Here is a 23093-nt window from a genome sequence, read left to right on the forward strand (position 1 = left end):
ACAGCTATTCACTTGAATGAAAATTTTGAAGTGATTACAGCTAATAAACACGTTATTTCCAAACCTCTGAAGTGATATTATGATTCTGATAGACCATATGGTTTCAGTGTATTTATACTGCACCGAGCTCTTCAGAGTCTTTTCACATGTCAGCTGTGACTGCGTTCTGGGGACACACAGCAGGTTTGGGTGGTGGGGGACTGTGGGGGGACCTCAGTGGGACTCTGGTGTGTTGTGGCACTGCTGTGAACCACCCACCCCACCCCAAATTTCAGCGCTGCCAAATGCGAGAATTGTTTCCTCAACTGGAGTCTTCTTTCCCAAACCCAATACCCAAATCAGTAATCAAATGTTGGTGCTAATTTGCAACAAATTAAATTAAGCAAAATACCCTGTGTTCAGACTGTTTTGCCAGCAACAGGAGCAGATGCTTTCCTAGAGGCAGTATTTAATTTACTAAGACCCCATTCACTTGTTAACAGCACTGAGCTTGATCAAGACCTCCTGTGTCACTGGGAAAGTCGTAGCTGCTCTAGGAGTGCCTGTAAATAAACAAGAAATGTTGCTGAGCAACACAAAACGTCACCAACTTCTTGCAGCATCAATCCTGCTCTTCAGAGAGACAGCAGAACCTCCAAAGAAAGGCACTAAGTATTTCATCTTCATAGGTCACTGAGCTATTAATGGTTTTTACTTTTTCTAACTCTGTTCCCGCGGAGTTATGTCATGATACAGAAGCACAGCCACATTAACCCTACTGCAGTCCTGCCATTCTGTTGAAAACATGACCTATTAGTAATTAATCTTAGAACTGGAGGTAATGATAGCACTCTCCACCCTACCAACAGCACTGCTCATCTTGCATTTACAGCTCCTGCAAGGACCCTTGGCAGGGGAGACAGAACCAGGGGAATGTGTTAGCCACTGCAAAATGAGACAGGAGCTATGACTTTGTAACCCCTTATTCACCAAAAGCTTTCTCTTCATTTCATTTTCTGCAGTTAAGCACCTACTTGGAGGGACAAAAGGTCCATTTGTTTCACTCTAAACGCACACACGTGAGACTCATTAATGTTAATTGGATTTATGAATGCCTGCTGAAAAGAGACCAAACTGTAAAGATTTCCCATTTGCAGGGAAACAATCAAAGGAATAATTTCTTGTGCATCTTGCTGATGAAGAGATGAGGAAATAATGGATGAGTCACTTTACATTATTATTCAAAATTCTTAAAATAGAAGAGATGAAAACACTGGCTTCTGTGCAGGTCGTATTCATGTAAGGGACTCTCTCCAAGAATCCAATCTGAACCTTTAAGCATAGTCCTGCTTCTAATTACCCAACTCCAAGAAGAAATCCTAGTCTCTGAATTGCAATTATACAGATTTGTTGCTGTAATTCAGTTTGTCAGGTGTAAAATACAAGTGAAATTTCCTCTATACAGCCCCCCCCCAGCTTTCAAAGAGACACTGAACTTGAGCCATTTGATAATTCATTCCATATTGTAGCTTTCACGTTTATTATGCGTAAAACTGACAGATTTTTTAATTTTTTTAAGGTGACATACATGGCTCTAGTTACTCTGCTAACTGGTTTGAAAATAAATCCAACATTCATCTTGTGGCTGCAACACAGCATTAGCCACTACCTACCTGGCCTGCAGTGACCAGGGCACTTCAAAGTAAGCTCAAAATTTCTGCTGCCTCTGATGGGGATGAGGGAGAACATCCACAATCCTCACACGCCCAGATTTGCTCTATGGGAACTCTCCAAGGTTAGTCCTCTGGTCAGCCCCAGTCAGCCAAGTGAAGACTCTGTAAATCAACGAGGGCCCTCTTACAGAAAAGAGAGTTTCAGCCACTCAGAAAGAATTTTGGCATTTCCTCCCTTCAGGATTGTGCTTCCTCTATGACAATCAAGAGCTATAGGAAATGAGTATGATGCCACACCACTGTGTTAAACAATGGGCTTGAATATACAGAGTATATATGAACAATATTGTATATGTATAATAATAAAAATACATACAAAAATATAAATAGGAACTAAGCATATAAATATATAAAACCATAAACACACCACACCCACTGTACGAAAAGATGCAAAATATCTGAACAATTTCCTGGAAATATCCAAAAACATTGCCCATCCCATAGTGGGAGAGCTCTGTGGGCTGAACAAGATAAGGTTGATTGTTTCTCATTTTTCTGCCCTTTGAAACAATCCATAATGAAGGACTGCAGCATATAATGCTTTATAAAATGCTTGGCTTGAGTTTTCCTTGCCTCTGCATAAAGCTGTTCTAATGACAACAATCCAATTTCTCTATCAGTTGTGTTCCTGAGTACCTTTTAAAAGCCTTTCCAAAATTAAGGTTACATACTCCAGTAATTTTCAATATGGAAAAGTGTGATCAATAAAACACTGCTGATAATGCACACGATCTGTGGAGAGTGAGAGCTAAATATTAATTAGTTTTGGAAAAGTTCCGAGTCTATCATCTTTCTTAATTACAAGTTGGGTCACTGACTGCGAATCACATGAACTCAGCTCGGGAATCCCTACAAAGAAATCCTAGGTAGATTTAATAGCTGCATTTGATTTATTTGTTGCTCAGAGCTGAAGCAAGCCCTGTGTTTCAGACCTCTGACAGATCAGGAGCTCCCCAGAGAACCTCTGCTCCTGCCAGCTGGATGTCATTGGGGATGAGGGAAGCCACAAGCACCCAGGAGTCCCAAAAGGTTGGGAGCAGGGCATGGCAGCAACTCGCCTTTGCTCCCAAAGGAACCTCACCCTGGAGGATTAAATTAAAAGCTGCTCTTCTGCAGATCAAACGTGAAAGTGTAACCTTGACTGAGGACGGAGGGACATTTAGTCCTACACTTTGCTTAAAAGCACAGTCAATTAAATTAATGCTGCTCTGTCGAGTTTTGGGCATCTCCAAGGATGGAGGCGCCACAATCTCTCCTTCCAGAGCTTGACCACCCTCAGTTTTATTTTTTTCCCTTGCATCTGATCAGGATCAACTTGAACTTGTTGCCTCCTATCGCACACCTCTGAGACAAAGCTGACTGACTGTGGTTTAAGGTAGGTTTGGTTTTTGGTTGGGGAGGGAGTCCTGGTTCCCTTTGGGGGGGCTGAGCCCGTCCCGAGGAGCCTGCTGATCCCCACCCCAGCAGGGTGGCTGGGCCCCCTTCCCAGTGGAACCCACCAGTCCTTTTTTTCCAGCAGCACCACCAGGCCATGCTGGATGGACTCTATTTAGGCACCGGGAGCAGCCATGTGGAAGGGACCAGAGCTGGGAGTGCTCACTGGGAGCTAGGACTGTACAGCCAAAAATTGGTGAGGCTGGAGACAACAGCACGTGGTCATGGCTGCCTCGGCATGGCTCGGAATGGACTGTGCTTGTTTCTTTGTTTGTTGAGCCATTTTTTAGCCATCCTGGCCACAGACAGACGGACAAAACCGGCAGTATCAGCTTTTCTTGTTTTCAGTGCTCTGCATGAAGAGAAACACTGAACAGGGCCAGCGGCCAGCACGGCTCACACGGCACCAGCAGAGAGAGGCACAGCGAGTGATTTCTCCACTGCAGAGCCTCGACCAGATCAACTTTTCAATGCTGCAGGACTCTAGAAAACTCTTTCAATTGACAGCCTGAGGATAAATGAACCTACCATCACCAGTTATCTCCCAAATCAGAAAAAAAAAGAAAGGGCGAAGATGTGTAGAGACGACAACATGGGACTCAGAGGTCAGTGAAGGTGGAGTCAAATTCTAGATGGGAGGGGATTGAGGAGATGCTTTAGCCTTAGGCTGAAATTCTTTTTTTTTTTTTTTATGAGGCTGTGGTAAACATATATTTGATATATCAGACTTTTTTTTTTTCTCCCTGGAACTCATGGAAATGCACTGGGGGGATGCAGCATTCTAACACAACTGTGAGCCGAGGCACCAGTATGGAAACGAGTAGATATTGCTATGATCCAATGAGAAATCTGAAAGGAGAGGCATGAGAAACTTCACCCCAGGAATAAAAGAAGAAAGAGATGGATGAAAAGAACGTTTTGTTCTAGCCAGAACAGCTCATCCTTAAAACAGCACCCCAATAAGTTGCCATGGCCCATGAACACAGCTGTGGGAAGGCTGCAAACGATGGGGTTCGGATCCCACTTCACCATTGCAGGTCTCTGGGCAGCTGCTATTCATGGAAATTAAAAGGCACAAGAGAACTGCTTCTTGTGAAGAAGTCTCCATAGCCTGGCAAGAGAGACTCCTCTCCCTAAGCAGACTGAAGAAGGATTCTTTTAGAGGTGGCAAACTGAAAGTTCAGGTTTTGCCTCTTTGTCAGTGAGAAGGAAAAGGGGGGAGGAGGGGGAAGAGAAGTGTTCTGAAGGTTTATTCTGATTTTCTTATCATTTTTCTTTTAATTGTGCTAATAAAGTTTTTCTTTATACCCTTTAAAGTTTTGAGCCTGTTTAGCCCTCTTCCTCCTAGTGCATCTCTCACAGCAGGAAATGTTTGAATAATTTCTAGTGGGTGCACTGGCGTTTGGCCAGGACTAAACCCACTACACAACTGGTGCATGGGCCTGGAAACTCAAATTAGCAAACCAAAACCACTACACTGGCCAAAAATTCTCCAAGTCTGGTTTGCCAGCACGAGAACCTGAACAAACAACGCAGACAGTGCCACTTGCTGCCATGGATATGCTGACAAGGACAGGCAGACCTTTGTGCTGGTTTTCTCCAGTGCTGTTGTAATGTTATTCACTGATGATGTGTTATCACTCAGTAACTCTGCATCTTCTCTCTGTTAAATACCTTGGCTCTTTTGGTTTTCTTCACACAGCTCGCTGCAGTTTCCTTTCAGACACCAGGGCACTGGAAAGCTCCACTTTTCCTGCTTTAATTCTCCATTTCTTACAAAGCAGGTCCACTCTGGGCACACCTGATCACCACAGGGAGTTGGTGCTGCAGCCACCAGGTTTTGCTGGACTTTTCTAATTACATTGCCATGGCACTTTCATACCCACGAGCACTCCAAGGTGTTTCATAAAGAAAACCTCAAGTATTTCTGACATCCTGTTGGTGGGAAGCTTTCCTCTCTGCTCAGCATTAGTAATACAACAGGCTACAACTCCACAAACCTTTGGAAGTAGTCCTTTAAAACTGCTTTCATCTCTTTCTAATCCTTAATTCCACCTGCTAGTTCATGCAAATTCACTTATTTGCCAAACAAACAGGTGTCAGATGATTTACCGCCTCATTTGCACAGCACAAGGACAAGCAAATATTATCTTGATTTTTCTCCCTCATGAAATATTTCCATAAAACTATCAGAAAAAAATTAGCATTGCTGTTAGAAATATCAATGTGAAGATGCCAGAAAACCCATTTATTCAGCAGTATATTCCACTGCTACCCTCAGAGTATCCTGAAGCATTAACTATATTTTAAGAACGTTTTGTAAACTAGCAGCATAAAAGGCATTTTGCTTTAAAAAAGGTCTACCTTGCTTTATTTGTAGAAATAGCTGTTTTCCACTCATGTAGAACATAATGCTCTTTATGTAATTACATTAAGTTTTCAGAGTCTCACTTTTAAGCAAACCTAAAACCTCAACACCTTTTTTGACAATAAAGAGTATTTTGCAAAAAGAATACTTAAAAAAAAATGAAAAATGGAGACTATACCCACAGTGTTCTATGTTGAAAGTATATAAGAAGCCCATGACTTCCAGCATAAAGACCTTTATACCACTTCTTTACTTTTCCCTTTTTTTTTAAATTCAGAAACCAACCCAAATGAGTGTTCAACACTCATATAAACAGGCTGCTCTTAGTGTCAAGACTGGGACAGGCAGGTTTAGGGGCTGACAAGGTTTGAGGATATCTTTGTCTGTGTTATACACTCATGATGAAGCCAACTGTTTCCAACAGAGGAAGGCACAACATCCTGTGCAATTACACATCTTTAAGCAAACTTCACTCAATAATTATACATTTCAATAATGAGTAGTAAAAAAAAAAAAAGTAAAAGAAGAAAGGGGGATTTCGCTGTTGCTTTATAAATTTAGGCTCAGGTTGTTTAATGGACTGCTTGGCCAGACCCCCTGTGCATCATAATCCTTTACAGACCCAAGCGTGCCCCAAGTTTTAACTCCAGACATTTCATCAAAATCCATTTGATGAAGGAGTAGCTGATATTCTATAATGGGTATCGTGGTTTCCTGTCAAAAACAGCTGCAGCAGAAAAGAAATACTTTAAAATTGCAACTATTTAAACAACTGTATTCTGCCATGTGAATCAAGACTTATTTATAAAAACACACACAAAAAAAAAAAAAATCCAGAAAATTCACAGACACCTACACATAGAAAATACTGTCCTGTCCCTGCCCCCAAGCCCAGTTACAGTCCCACAGGTGTCAGATCACAGAATCATGGAACAGTGTAGGCTGGAATGGACCTCAGAGATCCATTCTGCCATGGGCAGGGACACCTACACTGGTTTGTATTCCTTGTGGAACTATGCTGTCAGTTAGATGGAAAGGGAGCTCCTTTCCTAAGTCCAGAAACTCATTTCTACAAGGCAAGGAGGCAAATTCTGACACATATTGTGCAGTGCTAAGTCTGAAAGGAAAGAACCTGACCAAAAACTTGGCCTGTTCAGGCAATCAAGATGCAGGCTGGCTGTGAGAAATCTTGCAACATGAATATTTGAGTTCAGCTGGGTCCCAGAGGAGGTAGCCTGATCACTTGCTGTTTGTGGAAAGAAGCCTCTCCAAAAATATCATTTTCACACACATAGAAAAATGATTTAAAAATGCAAATCTCCACAGTCAGACACAAAGCTTGACGAGTCCTAAGTCGTTGGTACAAACCAAGAATGTTGATGAGCTTCTAAACACAAACAAACAAACAAAAAAAATCTCTCAGTTCCTCAAAACATTCTCAACATTCTCCAAGCCATTTGCAGAATTTTACAACAAAATCTGTCCTTTATCATACTCAATCAGGGAAGCAATGCCAGGTGGGAGATGCAGAGATCACTCTCCAGGCATTGTTTCTGGATTTGCTCTTACAGCTGTGAAGAAAGAATCTGCATTTCCTTTTTTTCCACCACTGCCTGTATAACTACCACCCATTTAAAATTCCATACTAAAAAATATTTGGAAATTTACTCTCTGAATTAATTAAAAAGGTAAAAAAAAAAATAAAAATACGGTCCCAGAGAAATTCATGCTCACACTCAACTCAGAGTGTTCAGGACAAACATCCTCTGCCAAGGGAGAAACAAAACCCTCTGTCCCACCTGCATCCCTGCCTCGGCCAGTCCTCAGAGGAAAGGAACTGTAAATATATTTTAACAAAATAAATTAATTACTCTATGAGTTAAAATCTCCTGGTTCCTGATGCCTTCAGACAGTTTCTTATCTCCATCGAACAAACAAGGTTAAACATGACAAATATTGTGCCTTCTTGTGAGCAAATATTGTTTTGTTTACTTTGGGGCTTTTTAAACAACAGTAAGTCACAGCTCATCATATAACAGTCTCTCAAGAACGCTGGGGGAAAAGCATTTGTTCTCGCTCCAAAAATGTGTGGAAAAATAGAAGGGTCTGATGAGTATTTGTTTTTTAACAGACTGGCCAGACATAGCCAAATTAGGAAGGCTCACTCCCTCTCCCATGTTTATAATTGAATCACAAGTGAGCAAACCAAAAAAAAAAAAAAAAAACAACCTGCTTTCCACTACCACCAGGGCAGCATTAAAGAATCTGTCTTATAAATATTAACTGCATTAACATATTAATTTATAGAAAACCTCCTGGATTGATTTTGTGGGATTCTTTAAGCTCACCCCTACCTACATTTTAAGACACACCTATTCAATGGCTTTGGCTTTTTGCAGAGAATAGTTGTTCCCGTTGACATGCCTGAATGCCAGTTCAGAACAGGAAATATTGCAATTGTCACCAGTTAGGGGCATCAGAGATCCTGCAGCTACTTAGTCAAGGGCTACACAAAACCCCACTGTGCTCATGTAAGAGGGCACACACCACACAGTGTCCTCTAGATCCACAACTCACAGAGCTCTTTTTCCACCAGAGAATCCCTGCTGATAAGAAGGTCAAGAAACCTGAATTTTCCCAGAGCCCACAGGAAAGGCAAGACCCTTAGGATTGCAACCTGCAGCTTGGAAAGGTCTAATTAGCTTAAAGACTTCAAAAATATCTGTGGTTTTGAAAATACAGGAGCCAACTTGCTGTTTTCCAGTTAGCAACACGGTAAACATCATGCTAGCAGCACCATTTTCCAAGTGTGAGCAACATGTTAAAATTAATGTTGTGTATCTCAGAGCTAAGAGATTGCCACGGATATTTGCATCAGAAAATATTCAACACCAAGGCTCTCCTCAGACTTACTCTTTAAGACCTCCATCTGAAAAAACTAAACAAGTGCACTGATTTAACTGTGGTAATAGTCTAATTACATTCAACAGAATACCAAAGTGTTTGAAGCTTACCATGCATTTAATAAGCTTTTACAGTACAAAAGTCTGCTCAGCAATAGCTCGGAAGCAGAAGCTGCCCCAGTTTAAATCTGCTGCATGCTGGACTCCAGTTCCTGCTATTTTTTGGGCCAGATGATGGAGTCCCACAGAGTCTGATGGACACAGGAGTGCTGTACCTCGCTGCACAAGGCTTGAGACCTCTCTGAATGCACTAAAAAATGCACTTAAATGATGATAGTTTCCTATTAACTCACCAAAACACGCCTGCTGATGATGTTTTGAACCAGAACTGTTACAGAAAGCCTCACACAAAGAAATCTAATCACCTGAGTTCAAACAAATGGACTTTAGAAGTAGGACACAGTTATGATTTTATTGTTCCTTAAACTTCACTAGTTTATTTTGTTGTCTTCTGAGTGGTTGGTTTTCAAACATGACCTAAGTGATGTTTATTAATTATTAAAATTAAATCAGGCAGAATTTATTTTTTCACTTTAATATTTTAATGAGTTAGGGCTGTTCAGCTTCTCCCACAGAAGTGAACACTTTCAAGTTCCAAACTTAGGTCAAAAAAGACATTAGCAGATCCACAGGGGACATAACCACTGAAGAAAGTAACAGGTGATTTTTCTCCCTTTACTAATACAACTCTGGCCTAGCAACTCAACCCTATAAACTCTGCAACATTAAAGATGAAAAACAATGTATTGCAATAGTTCTATTAAATTCTGCATGGGTAAGATAGAATTGAAAAATTACCCTCCAGCTACTGGTAATATACAATATGGCAAACAGAACTGCAGGATGTAATTTTACCAGTATTTAAAATAAACCTGTGGTAACTATTGTTTATTTTATATGTGCACTAGATAGCTTGAAATCAATGGACACTTATCCTGATCATGCAGAATTACAACTGCAGTTGCAATTCATCAGGAAATGTTTTAGTTTAATACTTTCTTCCTGTAGTAGGGAATGGATACTTGTAATAGAAATTCTCATAAAATACATTCTTTATGTCCATCACAGCTTATTTCTTTTAGTAGATGTGGGAATACAAAAATATTCTATGTGTAAGAGAGCTAAAGACAGCTGACAGCCTGAGCAACAGATGGCACCTTGAGAGGGCACTGATGTGGCAGCATTTGAACTCCATGGAGTTATAACAAATATAAAAGGAGTTATAAACAAATTAATTACTTTATTAATGAACTGATATCCCTGCAGTCATAACCAAGCTGGCTGGGAGGCACAAAGCTGTACAACATGGTAGCCACCTGAAGGTCAGGAGATCATCTTCTCCACAAGGTTTATGGCATTGAGTTCGGAGCTTGATTCCAGTTTTAAATAATTTGTGACTGCCTCCCTTGGACCTGGGGATCCACTGCTTCCATTCTATCCCTGGAGCCCCCTGTGTTCATACTTTTAACCAAAGTCTAAACCTACATACATAGAGGTCACTGTTAGTCACAAAAATAGATTATTGTGTTTGGTGCCTTTGGTCCTTTAACCAAATGCTTATGAGGACCTTCTGATCTTACCTCCTTCCCATCTGTATCAACAAAACACTAGAAACGAGAATTACAGTAGCAATTTACACCGCTCAGAGGTCTGAACTTTTTTCCTCAGCCAAGTGGCAGCACCTTACTCATTCTGATCACCACCAGAGAAAATGTGTTTGTCCAATTAAAAGAGATGAAGGAGCCCCACACGTGCAGTCCTCCACCACTGCAAATCTCAAGGAACCAGCCGTTTTCACCAGTGCAATATCTTAAGGTGAAATAGCAGATATCCAGTCACTAACCACACACCAGCTACTCAGAACACCTAAGAGTCAGTTCCCTTGCTGACCAACCAAAAATTGTATCTGTTAACTAGGATAAATACTTCAAAATGGTTTGAGGTTTACATCCTGAAAGACATTTTAAGGATTTAAAAAATCACCTGTGGTTTCAACTCCAAACAACTGATTTCTCTCTCCAGAAAGCTGTTCTTTTCATACAAGTTTCAATACTTTTAGAGATTATAAACTGCAAGACAGCAGCCACAGCAAGGAAGATGAATTACAGACTACTGTAATTTGGCATCAATAACACAAGGCTTAAAAAATAACAGAGTAAGTGCATTAAAAGTTCAGGACCATAGGCAAAACAAAGAGTTTGTAGGAAAAGAATTTTATAAAGTGCTATAGCCAAAAAGAACATCCTTGGAAAAACTTTTTAGTCACCACATACGAGCCCTGACATGAAATGGCCAAGCAATCAGGCCAAAGTTCATTGATTAAAACCCCAAAAGGCATGAAAATGTAAAAAGAGCACTAGAAATTTGAAACATCCTTGCATACTTCTGACCTACACGGTCAGTTTTGAGTTTCTTATTCAGAAAACATCCTCCACAAAAATACCACATGGCAGTTGGTTCACTCAAGACAGCGCTCCAGCAACCACAGGAAAAAAACCTTCCAAAAAGATGCCATGGAGTACTCCAGTGGCAAATGAGCCATTGCTGGGAGACTGTGCGTGTTTGAAGGATATTTCAGGCAATAGAAACTGCAGAGGGAGAGGATAAAGCCTTATCCCACAGCACAAACACCGCCAATTTCTTCTAACCATACTGCTCTGTTTTCTGAAGTCACAAGAGTTTGCAGGCTGTTCTTCAACAGGGGCCCATTTCCCATCAATTCATTACTCAGATTTCTTTTCCTGGCAAGAAATAGCAGATTATTACTGGGTAAGGCATCCCCATCCCAACAGCCACCCAGAGGGTGGGGGGGACCACGTGCACTGAGTGCTGGGCAAAGCCATCAGAAATACCCAGAACTGCATGGAGATACACATTCCTTCATTTCCCACCCCCACCCAACTAAAAGTTCATTCATCTGCCTTTTTTTTTTTTTTTTGGTCATTTTATTTGATTTGAAAAGTTTTTACAGTAACCTTTTTTCTCAGTTACCTAAATCCACCTTTGTTCCCTCTTGTGCCTGTCACTTCCCTCTGAGCTCAGCTTTTCCTGGTACCTTCTTTAGAGGAATAGAACTATGGCCTTCCCCATCCTCCTCCTACTTTGTATCTTTATTTCTCACGTACTTCTGTCCCCCTCCCAAATAACCCCATCTCAAAGCCCACACTCAGCAGGCACTAAAGACAGATGTGCCTTAGAGAAAGACCAAGGCAATAAAAACACTGTTATTCTATCTTTTCTACCAAAAAGTAACTCTCTGATGCTTTCCACTGAGCAGCTTTTATAGCTTTGTGTTTTATGTTCCCTACCGGGTGACCCAAAGGTTTGTAGCTCTTTCTTTCTGCTGTATTCTGGGAGTTTTGAACCAAATCCTAATAAAGTTTTAAATTACTAATTCTGTGTGAAATAGGACACAGGCAGAGGACAAACACACTATGATCAGCCACAGAGACAAACAACAGGGGAGGGCAGGGGGTGGGATATATATGTCAGTGACCTCTCCAGGACAGCAGGGAAAAAAAAAAGTAAAGTTTCAGGGCAACACCAGGTCACTCCAGAACAGGACAGTAGTGAAAAGGAAAAAGGAGCTTTGTCCCCTGAAACCCGACCAGCTCAGGTTTGAAGATACACCACATAAAATCATCTCGAAAACACAACATCATCTGACTAGATCTAGCACTTTTCCACTCAACGTGAAATTCTGCTGAAACACACACACTCATCTCTATTTCTAGACAGTGTGGTGGCAGAGCTCTGAAGGAGAACCAAAACTTAACAAATGCAAGTTTTGCACAGAAGCAATTCCATGCTGTACAAAGGGAGGCTGTTTTTGGGTTCTCCTTGGTTTATGAGGAAGCAGTGCTTTTAGAAAGCTTGGAGCTCAGATGAAGAGACAATGAATGCTTTACAGCAAATAGGAAGATATGTCTGAGTCAGAGAAGCTTCAAAATTTCTGACTCTTAGCTTTACAGATTGCTGTTTCTCCTGTCTTATTCTATGACGGAAGACAGCAAGAGCAAACTAAAAGGCTGTGTTCTTACAGGTATTTCTGAAGCTTACACTAGCATTTTAGCTTGCACTAATGAATATTTTCATCCTTCCAAGTCTGAAAAGCTTGTTTACAGTGAAGGTGACCAATCCTCTGAAACAAAGAAACATCTGATTTTCCCGTTGCAATGGAGGTTAATGTACTTCAGCACCTCAGATCTATCAGTCTGAGCTGTAATGCCCTTTAGCACAACTCAGGGGTATCCTTACCTCCTAGAAATTAAAAAACAGCCCGAACACAAACACGAGCCTTGATGCCTGCATCTATACAATTTATTTCACAGGAAGGGATTTTTCACTTTGCATTTTCACAGAGCCAACATCAAGAGCTCTTCAACCCAGCAAAAACTTTGCCAGTGCTCACTGCCCACACAGAAGCTAAGGGCTCTCATGGCAGTCCCAGAGCCTTGTCTACCCTCACATCCATCTCACTGAAGAGCAGGGTTGACTTAAATATTATCCTAGAGTACATTTGTTTTCCAGAGTATGGGCACTTCAAAGCCCACACAATAACTTTTTATTTGAATTTGAAGTTAGCACCAGTCTTTCCCAAAATATTTTGGTCACCAATAATTTTATCAGTAAATAAATTAATCAGGAATATTGAGAATACAGGGCTACCTTTTTTTTTTCTTTCTGCCAAGGGAAAAAAAAAATTAAAAAAAAAAGCTGTTGAAGCAGAATCCATTATGAACTGCAAGATAATACACAGTCCAAAAGTTACATCAGAGTATTCTCAGTCCTGCCAAATGCATCTTTACTGAAATTGTTTAGTAGGAAGAAGGTGATGTATCATGCCATTATTTGAAATGTACCAAATATTTCTGCAGCAGGTCTTGGGTTTGCAACAGTAACAGTGAAATATTACACACATATTGCCATCTCATGGATACTACAAACACTTGTTTAAAATTCCAAGAACGCAACCCCTAGCAGAAAAATATGCAGAATCCATAGCAAATAAAATTGTAAAGATTTACAACGTGAAGGCAGGAACTTCACATTTGAAACGGTCCAAAAATCTGCCTCAGATTCTCTCGTAGTAGTTACTATTTTTATGACTTGGCTCAGACTTGCTTTAATCTCTTTATTTAGGGAGAAATTGCAAGCTTGCCAACTCTAGCAAATGTTAAGTACTTCAGTAAATTCCCCGTCAATATAGGTCGTGCATTCGAGGGAACAAGAATGTGGTGAGTAAGTTCTGCTCCATCTCCTCCAAAGAGGATTTCAGAATAAGGCAGTGATGGGAGAGAGAGATAAACAACGTGGCTAAGCCCCTCTCTGAGCTCCATCCTCCTCTCCAGACATCTGTCCACACCGTGTTGTGCCGTGATTGAGATGTTAGTGGATGCAGCTCACCCAGCCTGCCGTTATCCTGCATCCCTTTTATCTGAGCAGGCAGGAGAGCACATGGATCGCCAAGGTCGTCACTCTTCCATTGAAGTTCAGTAACAGCACGGGGCGAGTTCGAGCGAGTCAGCAAAACCATAGGAAATCCAACAGATGTAAAGATGCCTAAGTATGGAGGATGAATTCAGCAACAGCCCGAATAGCCTGTGCAGACTTTCCGGAGCATCTAAGCCAAATTGCCTAAACCCACCGAGCCCTGTCAAACCCCGAGTTTTGCTTCCAAAAAGAACTTGGCAGCCAACAAACCGAAACGCGGATCGCTTCTCAGGCTGCGCTCGAACGAACGCATCTCTCTACCCGAACGGCTTGGACGAGACAAGTTTCGGGTCCCTCCCAGCAGCTGCCCAGCGGGACCTGCGGCCATCCCCGCACGGGGGGACGGGGCCGGAGCTCACCGGGGACCCCGCACGGGGGGACGGGGCCGGAGCTCACCGGGGACCCCGCACGGGGGGACGGGGCCGGAGCTCACCGGGGACCCCGCACGGGGGGACGCGCTCAGCCCAGCCCGGCCGCCCCTCCCCGACCTCCCCCGGGCTGCGGAGCCCCCGGCCCTGTAGCTCCCCGCCCGGCAGGGTCCCCGGGCTGCCCGCAGCTCTGCGGGGACTCGGCAGCGCCTGCCCCGACCGGGAGCCGAGGGCACCGCGTCCCCGCGGCGGCCAAGGAGGGGCGGGAGGGGCCCCGGCCCCCGCTGGCCAGAGCCGCGGATGCGAGCCGGAGGAGGAGGAAGAGGAGGAAGGGGGAGACAAGGGGAGAAGCCATTACCAGAGTTTTGTTCCCGTTCTTGCTGAGGGGGCCGCGGAAAACTCCCTTGATGTTGCGAAAGTGCCCGTTGCTGAGATGCGCGGAGCTGATGACAATGTAGTAGCACTCCATGGGGCCGGAGCCGCCTCCTCAGGCCGGGCTGGGCGGGGAGGGCCGGGGCTGGCGGCGCCGGGGCCGGGGGTGCGGCCCCTCAGGCGCGGCGCGGCCGCGGGAGGAGGAGGAGGATGCGCGGCGGGGCGGCCGCGGAGGAGCCGAGCGAGCTGCCGCCGCCGCTGGCAGGCATAGTGCTATTATAGCGAGCAGCCTTGCCGGTCGGCTGCACTGAGCCAATGGCAGGGAGCCACTGGGCTGGTACCGAGCGCTGTCAGAGGAGGACATCTGTCACACGCCGCCTCCACCGCCACCCACCGCCCCACGCCCCGCTGCCCCCGCCGCGGACGGGCCGGCGGCAGGTAAAGGGGGGACGGGCGGGGGGAGAGGGTAGAGCCGGCACCCCAACCGCAGCGAGCCCCGCAGGTGGGGTGTGCCCTCCTTTTTCCGGGGGTGGGGACGACGACGAGTGTGATTCCTCTGGGATTTGGGGGTGGGGGGTGGGCATGGAGAGATGCCCGGGGTGCGACGCCCCCCAGCCCGACGCTCCCGCCCTCCCCCTCCTCCGAGCAGCCTCCGCGCCCTCCACCGCGCCCTTTTTCTTTTTTTTTTGTTACGCGTTTCTCTCACGCCCCACTCACGGGCATCTCCACCTGCCCGGGCCGGAGCAGCTCCCCCCGCTCCCCGGGCTCCATCGGTCACCGCCCCGCCCGCCGCTCTCGGTTCTTCTGGCCCGTGGCCACGTCATGGGGGAAATCGGTCATTTCTCATCCCCGCTCGGGGTAAGCTCCATCCCGCCCTTCCCTGGGCTGCGGCCGCCGCAGCCCATCCCCGCCGCATCCCGCCCGGCAAGCCGCAGCGTCGGCAGCGGGCTGGCAAAAAACTTCTGGGTCGCGACATCGGGGAAGAGCTTGGGGCAGCATTCCCCCTTTTCCCGGGGCGCCCGCATCCCTCCTCCTCGAGGGGCCGCATCCCCCCTGTCCCGGTTACTCACGGTTCTCCCGGCCCGGCTCTGCCCACCCGGCGTCGCAGGGCTCGGGCGCCTGCAAGGAGAAGGACAACAGCCATGGTTTCTTGCAGGCTCTGGCGCAGGCTCTGCGATCCTCAGCCTCAACGCCCGTGTAATGTACTCGCTCGGTTCCACAAAGCCCCCAGCAAACTGTTCTAAAAACCATTAGGTGTACCAGCATGAGGTGGCTGTACCATATACCCCCTGCTCCTTCACCAGCATAAGTGTTCCTTTCTTTTTGCAGCACACAAACCGGGGCTGGCTTCCAGGACCAGAATTTGTCACAGTCCAAGATGTGCACAAGAAAGATGTTTAAGTGTGGTTTGTTGTTTTGTTGTTTTGTTGTTTTTGGGTTTTTTTCCACCCCCCCCCCCCCCATAAGATAGCTGTGATTTTCAGCTTTCTCATGTGAGGTGTGAAACACTATTAGCTGGCTCATCTTCCAACCTGCTTTACCTGCTTTATTTTGGATTGTAAAAATCAAGATTGATGGCATGAATTTCCAGTGCCAAAAGAAGGAGCGCCTTAGACAAGAAGCCCAGAAACGTGATGCAACATCTGAACGTGTCTCTTAGTCAGCATTTACTGCTGGCTACATAATAGCAGTGTCCTGTCATCTTGTCCTCCAAAATAGATGAGCTGCTGCCTGAAGATTCAGCATGGGGACACATACAGGCGCTTCCCTGGCAGAAATCATTGTCTCAGGTGTTTGGTCCTTGATGAAGGAAGCCCCAGTTTCTGAGATGTGCATCCTTCTCATAAACATCTTCTATCATTACCCCCGTTCATCCACAGTGAATAGTAAATTTTGACAGCTGTCACTCATCCTTTAGCATTTTCGGTACTTAGGAAGGAATTACGGAAATGGCAAAAGTGGAAAGTTTTGACAGCTGAGACGCAGGTGAGAGATCAGAATTTGCTGCTTCTTGTTACAGCCAAAAAAAGCCTGTGATAATGTACATGCACAGTAACACGATTTTTCTGGTTATGAGGATGTACGTGTACATCTAGAAATAACCAGCAAGTTCGTTGCCATGTGAAAATCAAGTCAATATTATAAATACCTGATAAATTTAAAAACACAGAACACTTCAGGCCTGGTTCCCACTTCAGACAGGATCATGGGTGTGGTTCTCTCACAAAAATGTCAGAAGTTTAGGTAGGAGAGAGTAATGAAAAGACATAAAATTATGCAAGAAATAAAATTAGGCAACTCTTTCCTGGGAATAAATATATTCCAGCTTGGACTAGAACAATTTTTTTCCACCTTCTAAATAGAACATTACTGATATGTGAGGACCCTTCTGCCTGGGAATGAAACTCCACACATCCACCACCTCAAAGAACTGGAGCCTTTTTCTCTGAAATCCCTGCACAGACACATTGCTGACACGTTTACTCACGGCTGCTGCAGCCATACCTGGGCCCTTTCAGGGTTGTACTGCTGCCCTCTGGCCTTTCAAGAGACTTTTTTAGGGTCCAGGGACTTGGGAACATCATCTTGTAGCAACAGAGGAATAATCCACTCAAGTTTCAAAGGTTCACCCTGCTTTGTGGCAAGCAGAAGCGGCTGACAGCATCAAAACCTGCTAAAGCTTCTGCTCATGAAAATATCCTATTAAGGGAGGGGGGGAAAAAAACAACAAGCAATTAAAAACCACTTGATTCCTCCAAAGCACTGAATAAACAGAGGACAAGTAGTACTAAATAACACCTACGAAGCAAAAATATATTTTTTTTCAAGTCCTACTTATTCTGCTTGGCCTATTTTTTTCCCTCTTTGGGCTGATCTCTGATACTTTGCTGTCTTAACCCTTCACCTAAGTTTTCTTCCCTCATTCTGTTTGTTATGATCATGCAGGCTCAAGATGCTGCTTCCTTCCCAAATCTTTTCTCTTTAATAAATTGCTAATTTCATCAATCCCTAACCCTATGGCTCCTACCTATCAGCAATCTTCCCTATTTCCATCTCTGTCCTGTTCTCCTGGGTAAGTATCTGGGGTTTCAGCTGTTCATATTGCTATTTATTTAAATCTCCGCTATATAATAATAACCAATACTGCTTATTTACTCATTCTCTTATTCTTCTACTTGGGAAAAATCTCCAAGGAGTTGTTCCTGTATAAAATGGCAAATACCAGCTCAAGAAACAGGCTATGGATTTGAGAGATTTTCTGGAAAACTTGTGAAGTAGAAGCCAGTGAACGAATTAAACTAATTCTTGTGCATTCTGCTGTTCTACTGCCTGTGAGAATACTCAGTATTCTACATCCCAATATTTAACAACATTCATTATTTAAGAAATAGTCCTGGCATAAGGCAGAAAAAAATATTCAAGAGTGGAATCAATCCTCTTTTGGTTAAGTTTTTAAAGCATGGCACAGTTGTATGTGTTACTAACATATATCCTGAGAAATCATTCACTCTCTCCTGAAACATACCCATGAAGGATAGAAAGGAATATCTGAGCTCAAGTCACAAGAAACTCAATTTAAGTTCCCATAGCAATTCTTATTGAGTTCAACAAAAAATCACTTTATCCTAAGAATATCTCCCTGTAAGTAATCTGCTGCCTGAGACACAACTTCTTAACATCTCCAGTACCTTCAGTCTCCTTGTATTGGTCTTTTTTTTTTTTTTTCCCTGTTCACTTAGCCTTGTGTGTGTGTATGTCTCCCTATTTCAGATGCCCATCACCCCTGCATTAAGCAGAAGGACAGCTGGGAGTATCCTGTGTACCTTTTAAAGGCCATTATGGGGTAATGTACATTCTACACTGTGTTACAACTGCGTTCATTCATCAGCTGTGGGGGTGGTACAGCAGGAAAAAGAGGAAACTGGGATACTCTGGCAGCCTGGTTCCCAGCACATCCTTCCTGGAGTGTGAAGAGCATCAGAGTGGGCTCCCTATTGCAGCACTTGGGCTGAGTGGAGTGCTGGCATCACAAAGCTAAGGGAAGGCAGCCGTGCCTTAAAACCCTGCAGCATGCACTCAAACCCTGCAGCCTGCATGCAGCCCCCAGTGCTGTGTCACTGGGAGAGCACTGGGAAGTGCTCAGACTGGCATTTCTGCTCAATCTCAAAAGTAGCAGCAAATGTTTATGAAAGCATACTGTGTTTTCTTTTCTTTGCTCCTTCAGCCCTCCAAAGCTCAGAATTTCCTACCGCTGCTTATTCAGGACAGCTCCAGGAAAAATGTTTGTCCAGCAAGAATTATCCCCTCCCTCCTTTCACGTATGCCCTTAGCATCTGTATCTGGTACCACACTCCAGTCTTCAGAAATGCAAACACTTTTCTGCCCCTGCTCTTCCCAATCACTGTCTGCTTTAGGATACTATTGGGAAAAACTGTCTTGTTTCTGGGTATAATACACCATTCTCTGTATCTTCCTTTCTTAATGTTTATGCTGCAGAATTTCCCTAATAACACATGCACGCTGCATCTTTTTGTTTTCTTCCCTAATCCATTCCTAACAAAAAAAACAAAAAACAAAAAACAAAAAGCAAACCAATAAAAATGTAAAATGAAATTGCAAATGGCACACTGAATCTGATGTGACACCAAGTGACTCACGTACTATAATAGTATTAAACAGCAGGATATTTTTTACAAATGCCAGAAAACATCTGGTGGCCCAAGCCAAAACACCTGATAGCTGCACAAGCCACTCTTGACCATTTCAAACACTGAAAATGCAATTCACTGTGCTATGTTAAACATTGCCTTAGAAGCAAATCCTCTAACAAACAGAGTGTCTCTATGTGAAAAGCAAATGGAGCCAGCAACTGGAAAATGAACCCCTGAAACAGTCTGTCATGGAATTACAGTTTCCCAATATCCATTCAAACCAAGCACCCCAGCCAAACCCTAACAGAATAAATGAAATTAAATTATCAAAAATCATAAGAAAAAAAATCGGTTTTTATCTCAGAGGCAATGCTTCCATCTCTAGTGGAAAGTGTACCTGCGGGTGGCAGGGGAGTCTTTAGGTGCTTTTGTTTTTCAGATGATCTTTTCTAAATGGTCTTTAAGGCCCCTTCCAATCCAAACCATGAATTTTCCCATCTGACTGCTATATAAAATCTTCTTCAGTTCTCTAACAATCTAGCACAACAGTGCAAGGAACAATCGTTCAGTGACTACACAAAAAACTCAATTGGGGAAAAAAAAAAAACAAAACTTTTCGTAAATCAAAAAGCAAAATCCAGAAGACCACAGAATGGCTGTGATTCCACCAAGCCACCAGCCAAAGCTCAGTTAAATCCAGCAGGCAAGATAAAGAATTAGCATTACAGAAAAGCAAACAACACATGAACACCGTACACAACATCCAAAGAGATTTCAAGCAGCCATTCTGCATCTGGTTCTTTTCTGGAGATAGAGCTGACTACATAATGAGCACCAAGTTTTCATTTTTACCAATTAAATGCTTTTAAAATTAATTTTAACCAGTTAAAGCTTGCTTTGTGGAAAAATGCAGTGTTTCCAAGGTACTTAAGAAATGAAAAGGTTTTAAGGAAAATGAAAGAGGCATTAAGGGAAAAACTGAAAAACGGAAATTCACAAATAAATAGGAAAATTGTAAATTTTGAGATCTAGGATAGCAGATTATTTGTACTATTATAACATTATTTTCCCTGCCAACAGCCACACTTTTTTTTTTTTTTTCCCAGAGTGAAAAAATCTGGAGTCTAAACAATTGATTAAAAGTATTCCACAGTCAATTAGAAACTTCCCATCAGTGAGCTTGTGCTCATTTACTGAAACAGTAAAAGAACCAGTGTCCATTTCCTTGGGAAGAAGTCCTGAAGTTCACACCAGGGTTGGAATTTAGCTCCAGACTTTTCCACTGGGTGGTGGTAATGAGATCAGGAAGTTCAGGAGTGCTGGTAGCAGAACTCAGAGCACCACCAGTTTATTCATTTATTTATTCACTCAGTCGTTCTGTCCCTCCCTCTGCACACACACACACCTACCCTACGTGCCACATATGCCACACTGGAAATCTTCTGGCACAGTAAGGAAAGGATGGATAGAACAGTCCTACATTTTTAAAGGGCTGGGCTATAAAATTAATCTTAACACAGTTTGCTGCTTTAGCATTCGGTTCAACGACATCATTTTCTCAGGGTAAAAGCTGGAGAGAGTTGAGGTGAGACAGATGACAGGTCAGAAAATAGCACTATTTCTTCCTGAATGAGCAAGTACAAATTAGAGCCCCACTGGAGAAGGAAATGCTCCAGAGACTCAAGTTGTAATACATTTCATGGAGTTCAATATATGACATGCTATGATGGCTTCCTTTTTCATGTGATCTGTAATTGTCACAGAAGAGAATGGAAATTAAATTAAAAACGTTGTGTTTACTTTCCCAACTTTACACATCTCAGTGAGATCCGTTTTTCAAGGTGGGAGTGTTTGGCATAATGTGAAGATCAAAGCCCTTTACAATATTTATGGTTATGACCTCCCAGCTTAAAGCACCATAAATCACATCAGGCATGAACTGGTTCACTTTCACAGGGCACGAGTTGTAACAACACCAAAACACAGCTCAGTCTTAGGCACATGCTGGGGGAGGATATTTCTAATATTATATAATACAATGCATTGCCATACTTTTAAAACCACCCAGTTTTTTTATGAATTATGATTTAAATACTGGTAGGTATGTGCAGTCCAGTAATAGCCTTGAAGTCTTTATTTTGGCCTTCCTGAGTGATGCTTAACACTATCAGGGAGTCTGAAAAATCCTGTTTATTCCTTAGAACAATTTCTTTTCCCTGATAACTAATGACTTGCCAATCTGTCTGCTGTAGCAAAAGAATATAATTACAAATTGGCATGTTAAAATACTATCAAAAGAATTGAATACAACTTAGAAAATATTAGTAAGTTATGTGCTTAATTAAAAATAACTGTATCAAAATATCTCAAGAGCATTATAGATTACTAGCCTGAAAAAAAAAAAAAAAAAAAAAAAAAAAAAGCAGCATGGTAAGAAAAAAAGTCAGTATTCCTCTAAAAACAGGGAGGAGTTCCAAAGCCCAGTCTATCTGGTTTGGCATTTGGACAATTAAAAAATGTTTAATTCATTTAATTAAGAACTTACTCATTGCTGCAAGATACATAAATCATGCCAAGTTTTACCAAATCCTTGAGTATCTGTAAGACCTGTGTGATCAGAAGAGAAGGCAAAATACTATTAACAGGAATATCAAGACAACTAACATGGGTAAGCTGCAAATCTGTGTCCAAACAGCCACAGGAACAGTTGTTTCCTCATCCAATTTTCGAGGTACCCTGGAGCTATCTTGCCCTTGTATTGCTGAGCCCTAAATTAACAATCCTTCTTGTCTACATGATGGGGGAATGAAGCATCATAATTATAAATGACTACACATTAATTTAATTAAAATAACGAGCACTCTGACATTATTTATTTATTTATTTATTTTTAGAGTGGAAAAAGTCAGTTCCATGATTTTTCTAGTTTACTGCTATGTTCACACGGCCTTTTGGATCAACAATTCCTTGTGATAGTTCCATGGGAAGTGTTATTGAAGATAAACCTTCTCCAATTTTAAAATACTATGTTGCACTATGCATATATATATATATGTTTAGATGGTTAGGAGCTTAATTTTCTATTTCATTATTGCTATGTACATTCCAGAGCCACTTGACATACTTCTGTAACTGCATATTACCTTTTCTCCACACAAACCTGAATTTAATATTTAATACAAGATATCTATTACCTAGACCTACATTCAAAATAAAGCATCTTTGCTTTTACAGAATTTCAGTCCTGACACCTCCTAAATATATTAAATTACCCTTGAACTAACCTTAACATCAGCATTCCCACTAGAACCAGTGACCCTAATGCATTCTAAATGCCTGAAGTTAAGAGGAAAAGAAAGTATAAAATGTTTTAAAAGTCAAAACACAACTGAACTATTCCCTGGGAACCCATGTGCTGCAGTCTTTACAGGAAAATGCATTTACTGTAAAAAAAAAAAAAAAGCCAAACCAAAAAAGACATGCAGAAAGAAAAAAAAATATCTGTACTCAAATTCTCACCACTCTGAAGAAATACAAAGTTTAAATTTGCTGATCTTGAGTTAGTTTGAAAACGAGAAAAAAAAAACAAAAAACAAAAAACCCCAACAACAATCAACCAAACAACCCACCCCCTAAACCAACAAAAATACTTCCACCCTACTTGTTTTGAAGCCCATTTTGGAATTTGACCTTGTATCTATTAAGCCTGAGCCTGGCAGGCTCAGACACTG

At 42.6% G+C, this 23093-nt stretch overlaps 1 protein-coding gene across 1 annotated transcript in view; it reads right to left on the reverse strand.

Annotated features, from left to right (window-relative positions):
* The window catches only part of ZNF804A (zinc finger protein 804A), a 149476-nt gene extending 134669 nt beyond the window's left edge, over nt 1-14807 (reverse strand). Inside the window, exon 1 of the mRNA XM_062506718.1 lies at nt 14697-14807. Coding sequence (XP_062362702.1) covers nt 14697-14807 — 111 coding nt within the window. The remainder of the gene's footprint in view (nt 1-14696) is intronic.
* Nucleotides 14808-23093: the final 8286 nt, after the last annotated feature.

The sequence above is a fragment of the Cinclus cinclus genome, chromosome 21 (genome assembly GCF_963662255.1).
Source record: "Cinclus cinclus chromosome 21, bCinCin1.1, whole genome shotgun sequence".
NCBI lineage: Eukaryota > Metazoa > Chordata > Aves > Passeriformes > Cinclidae > Cinclus > Cinclus cinclus.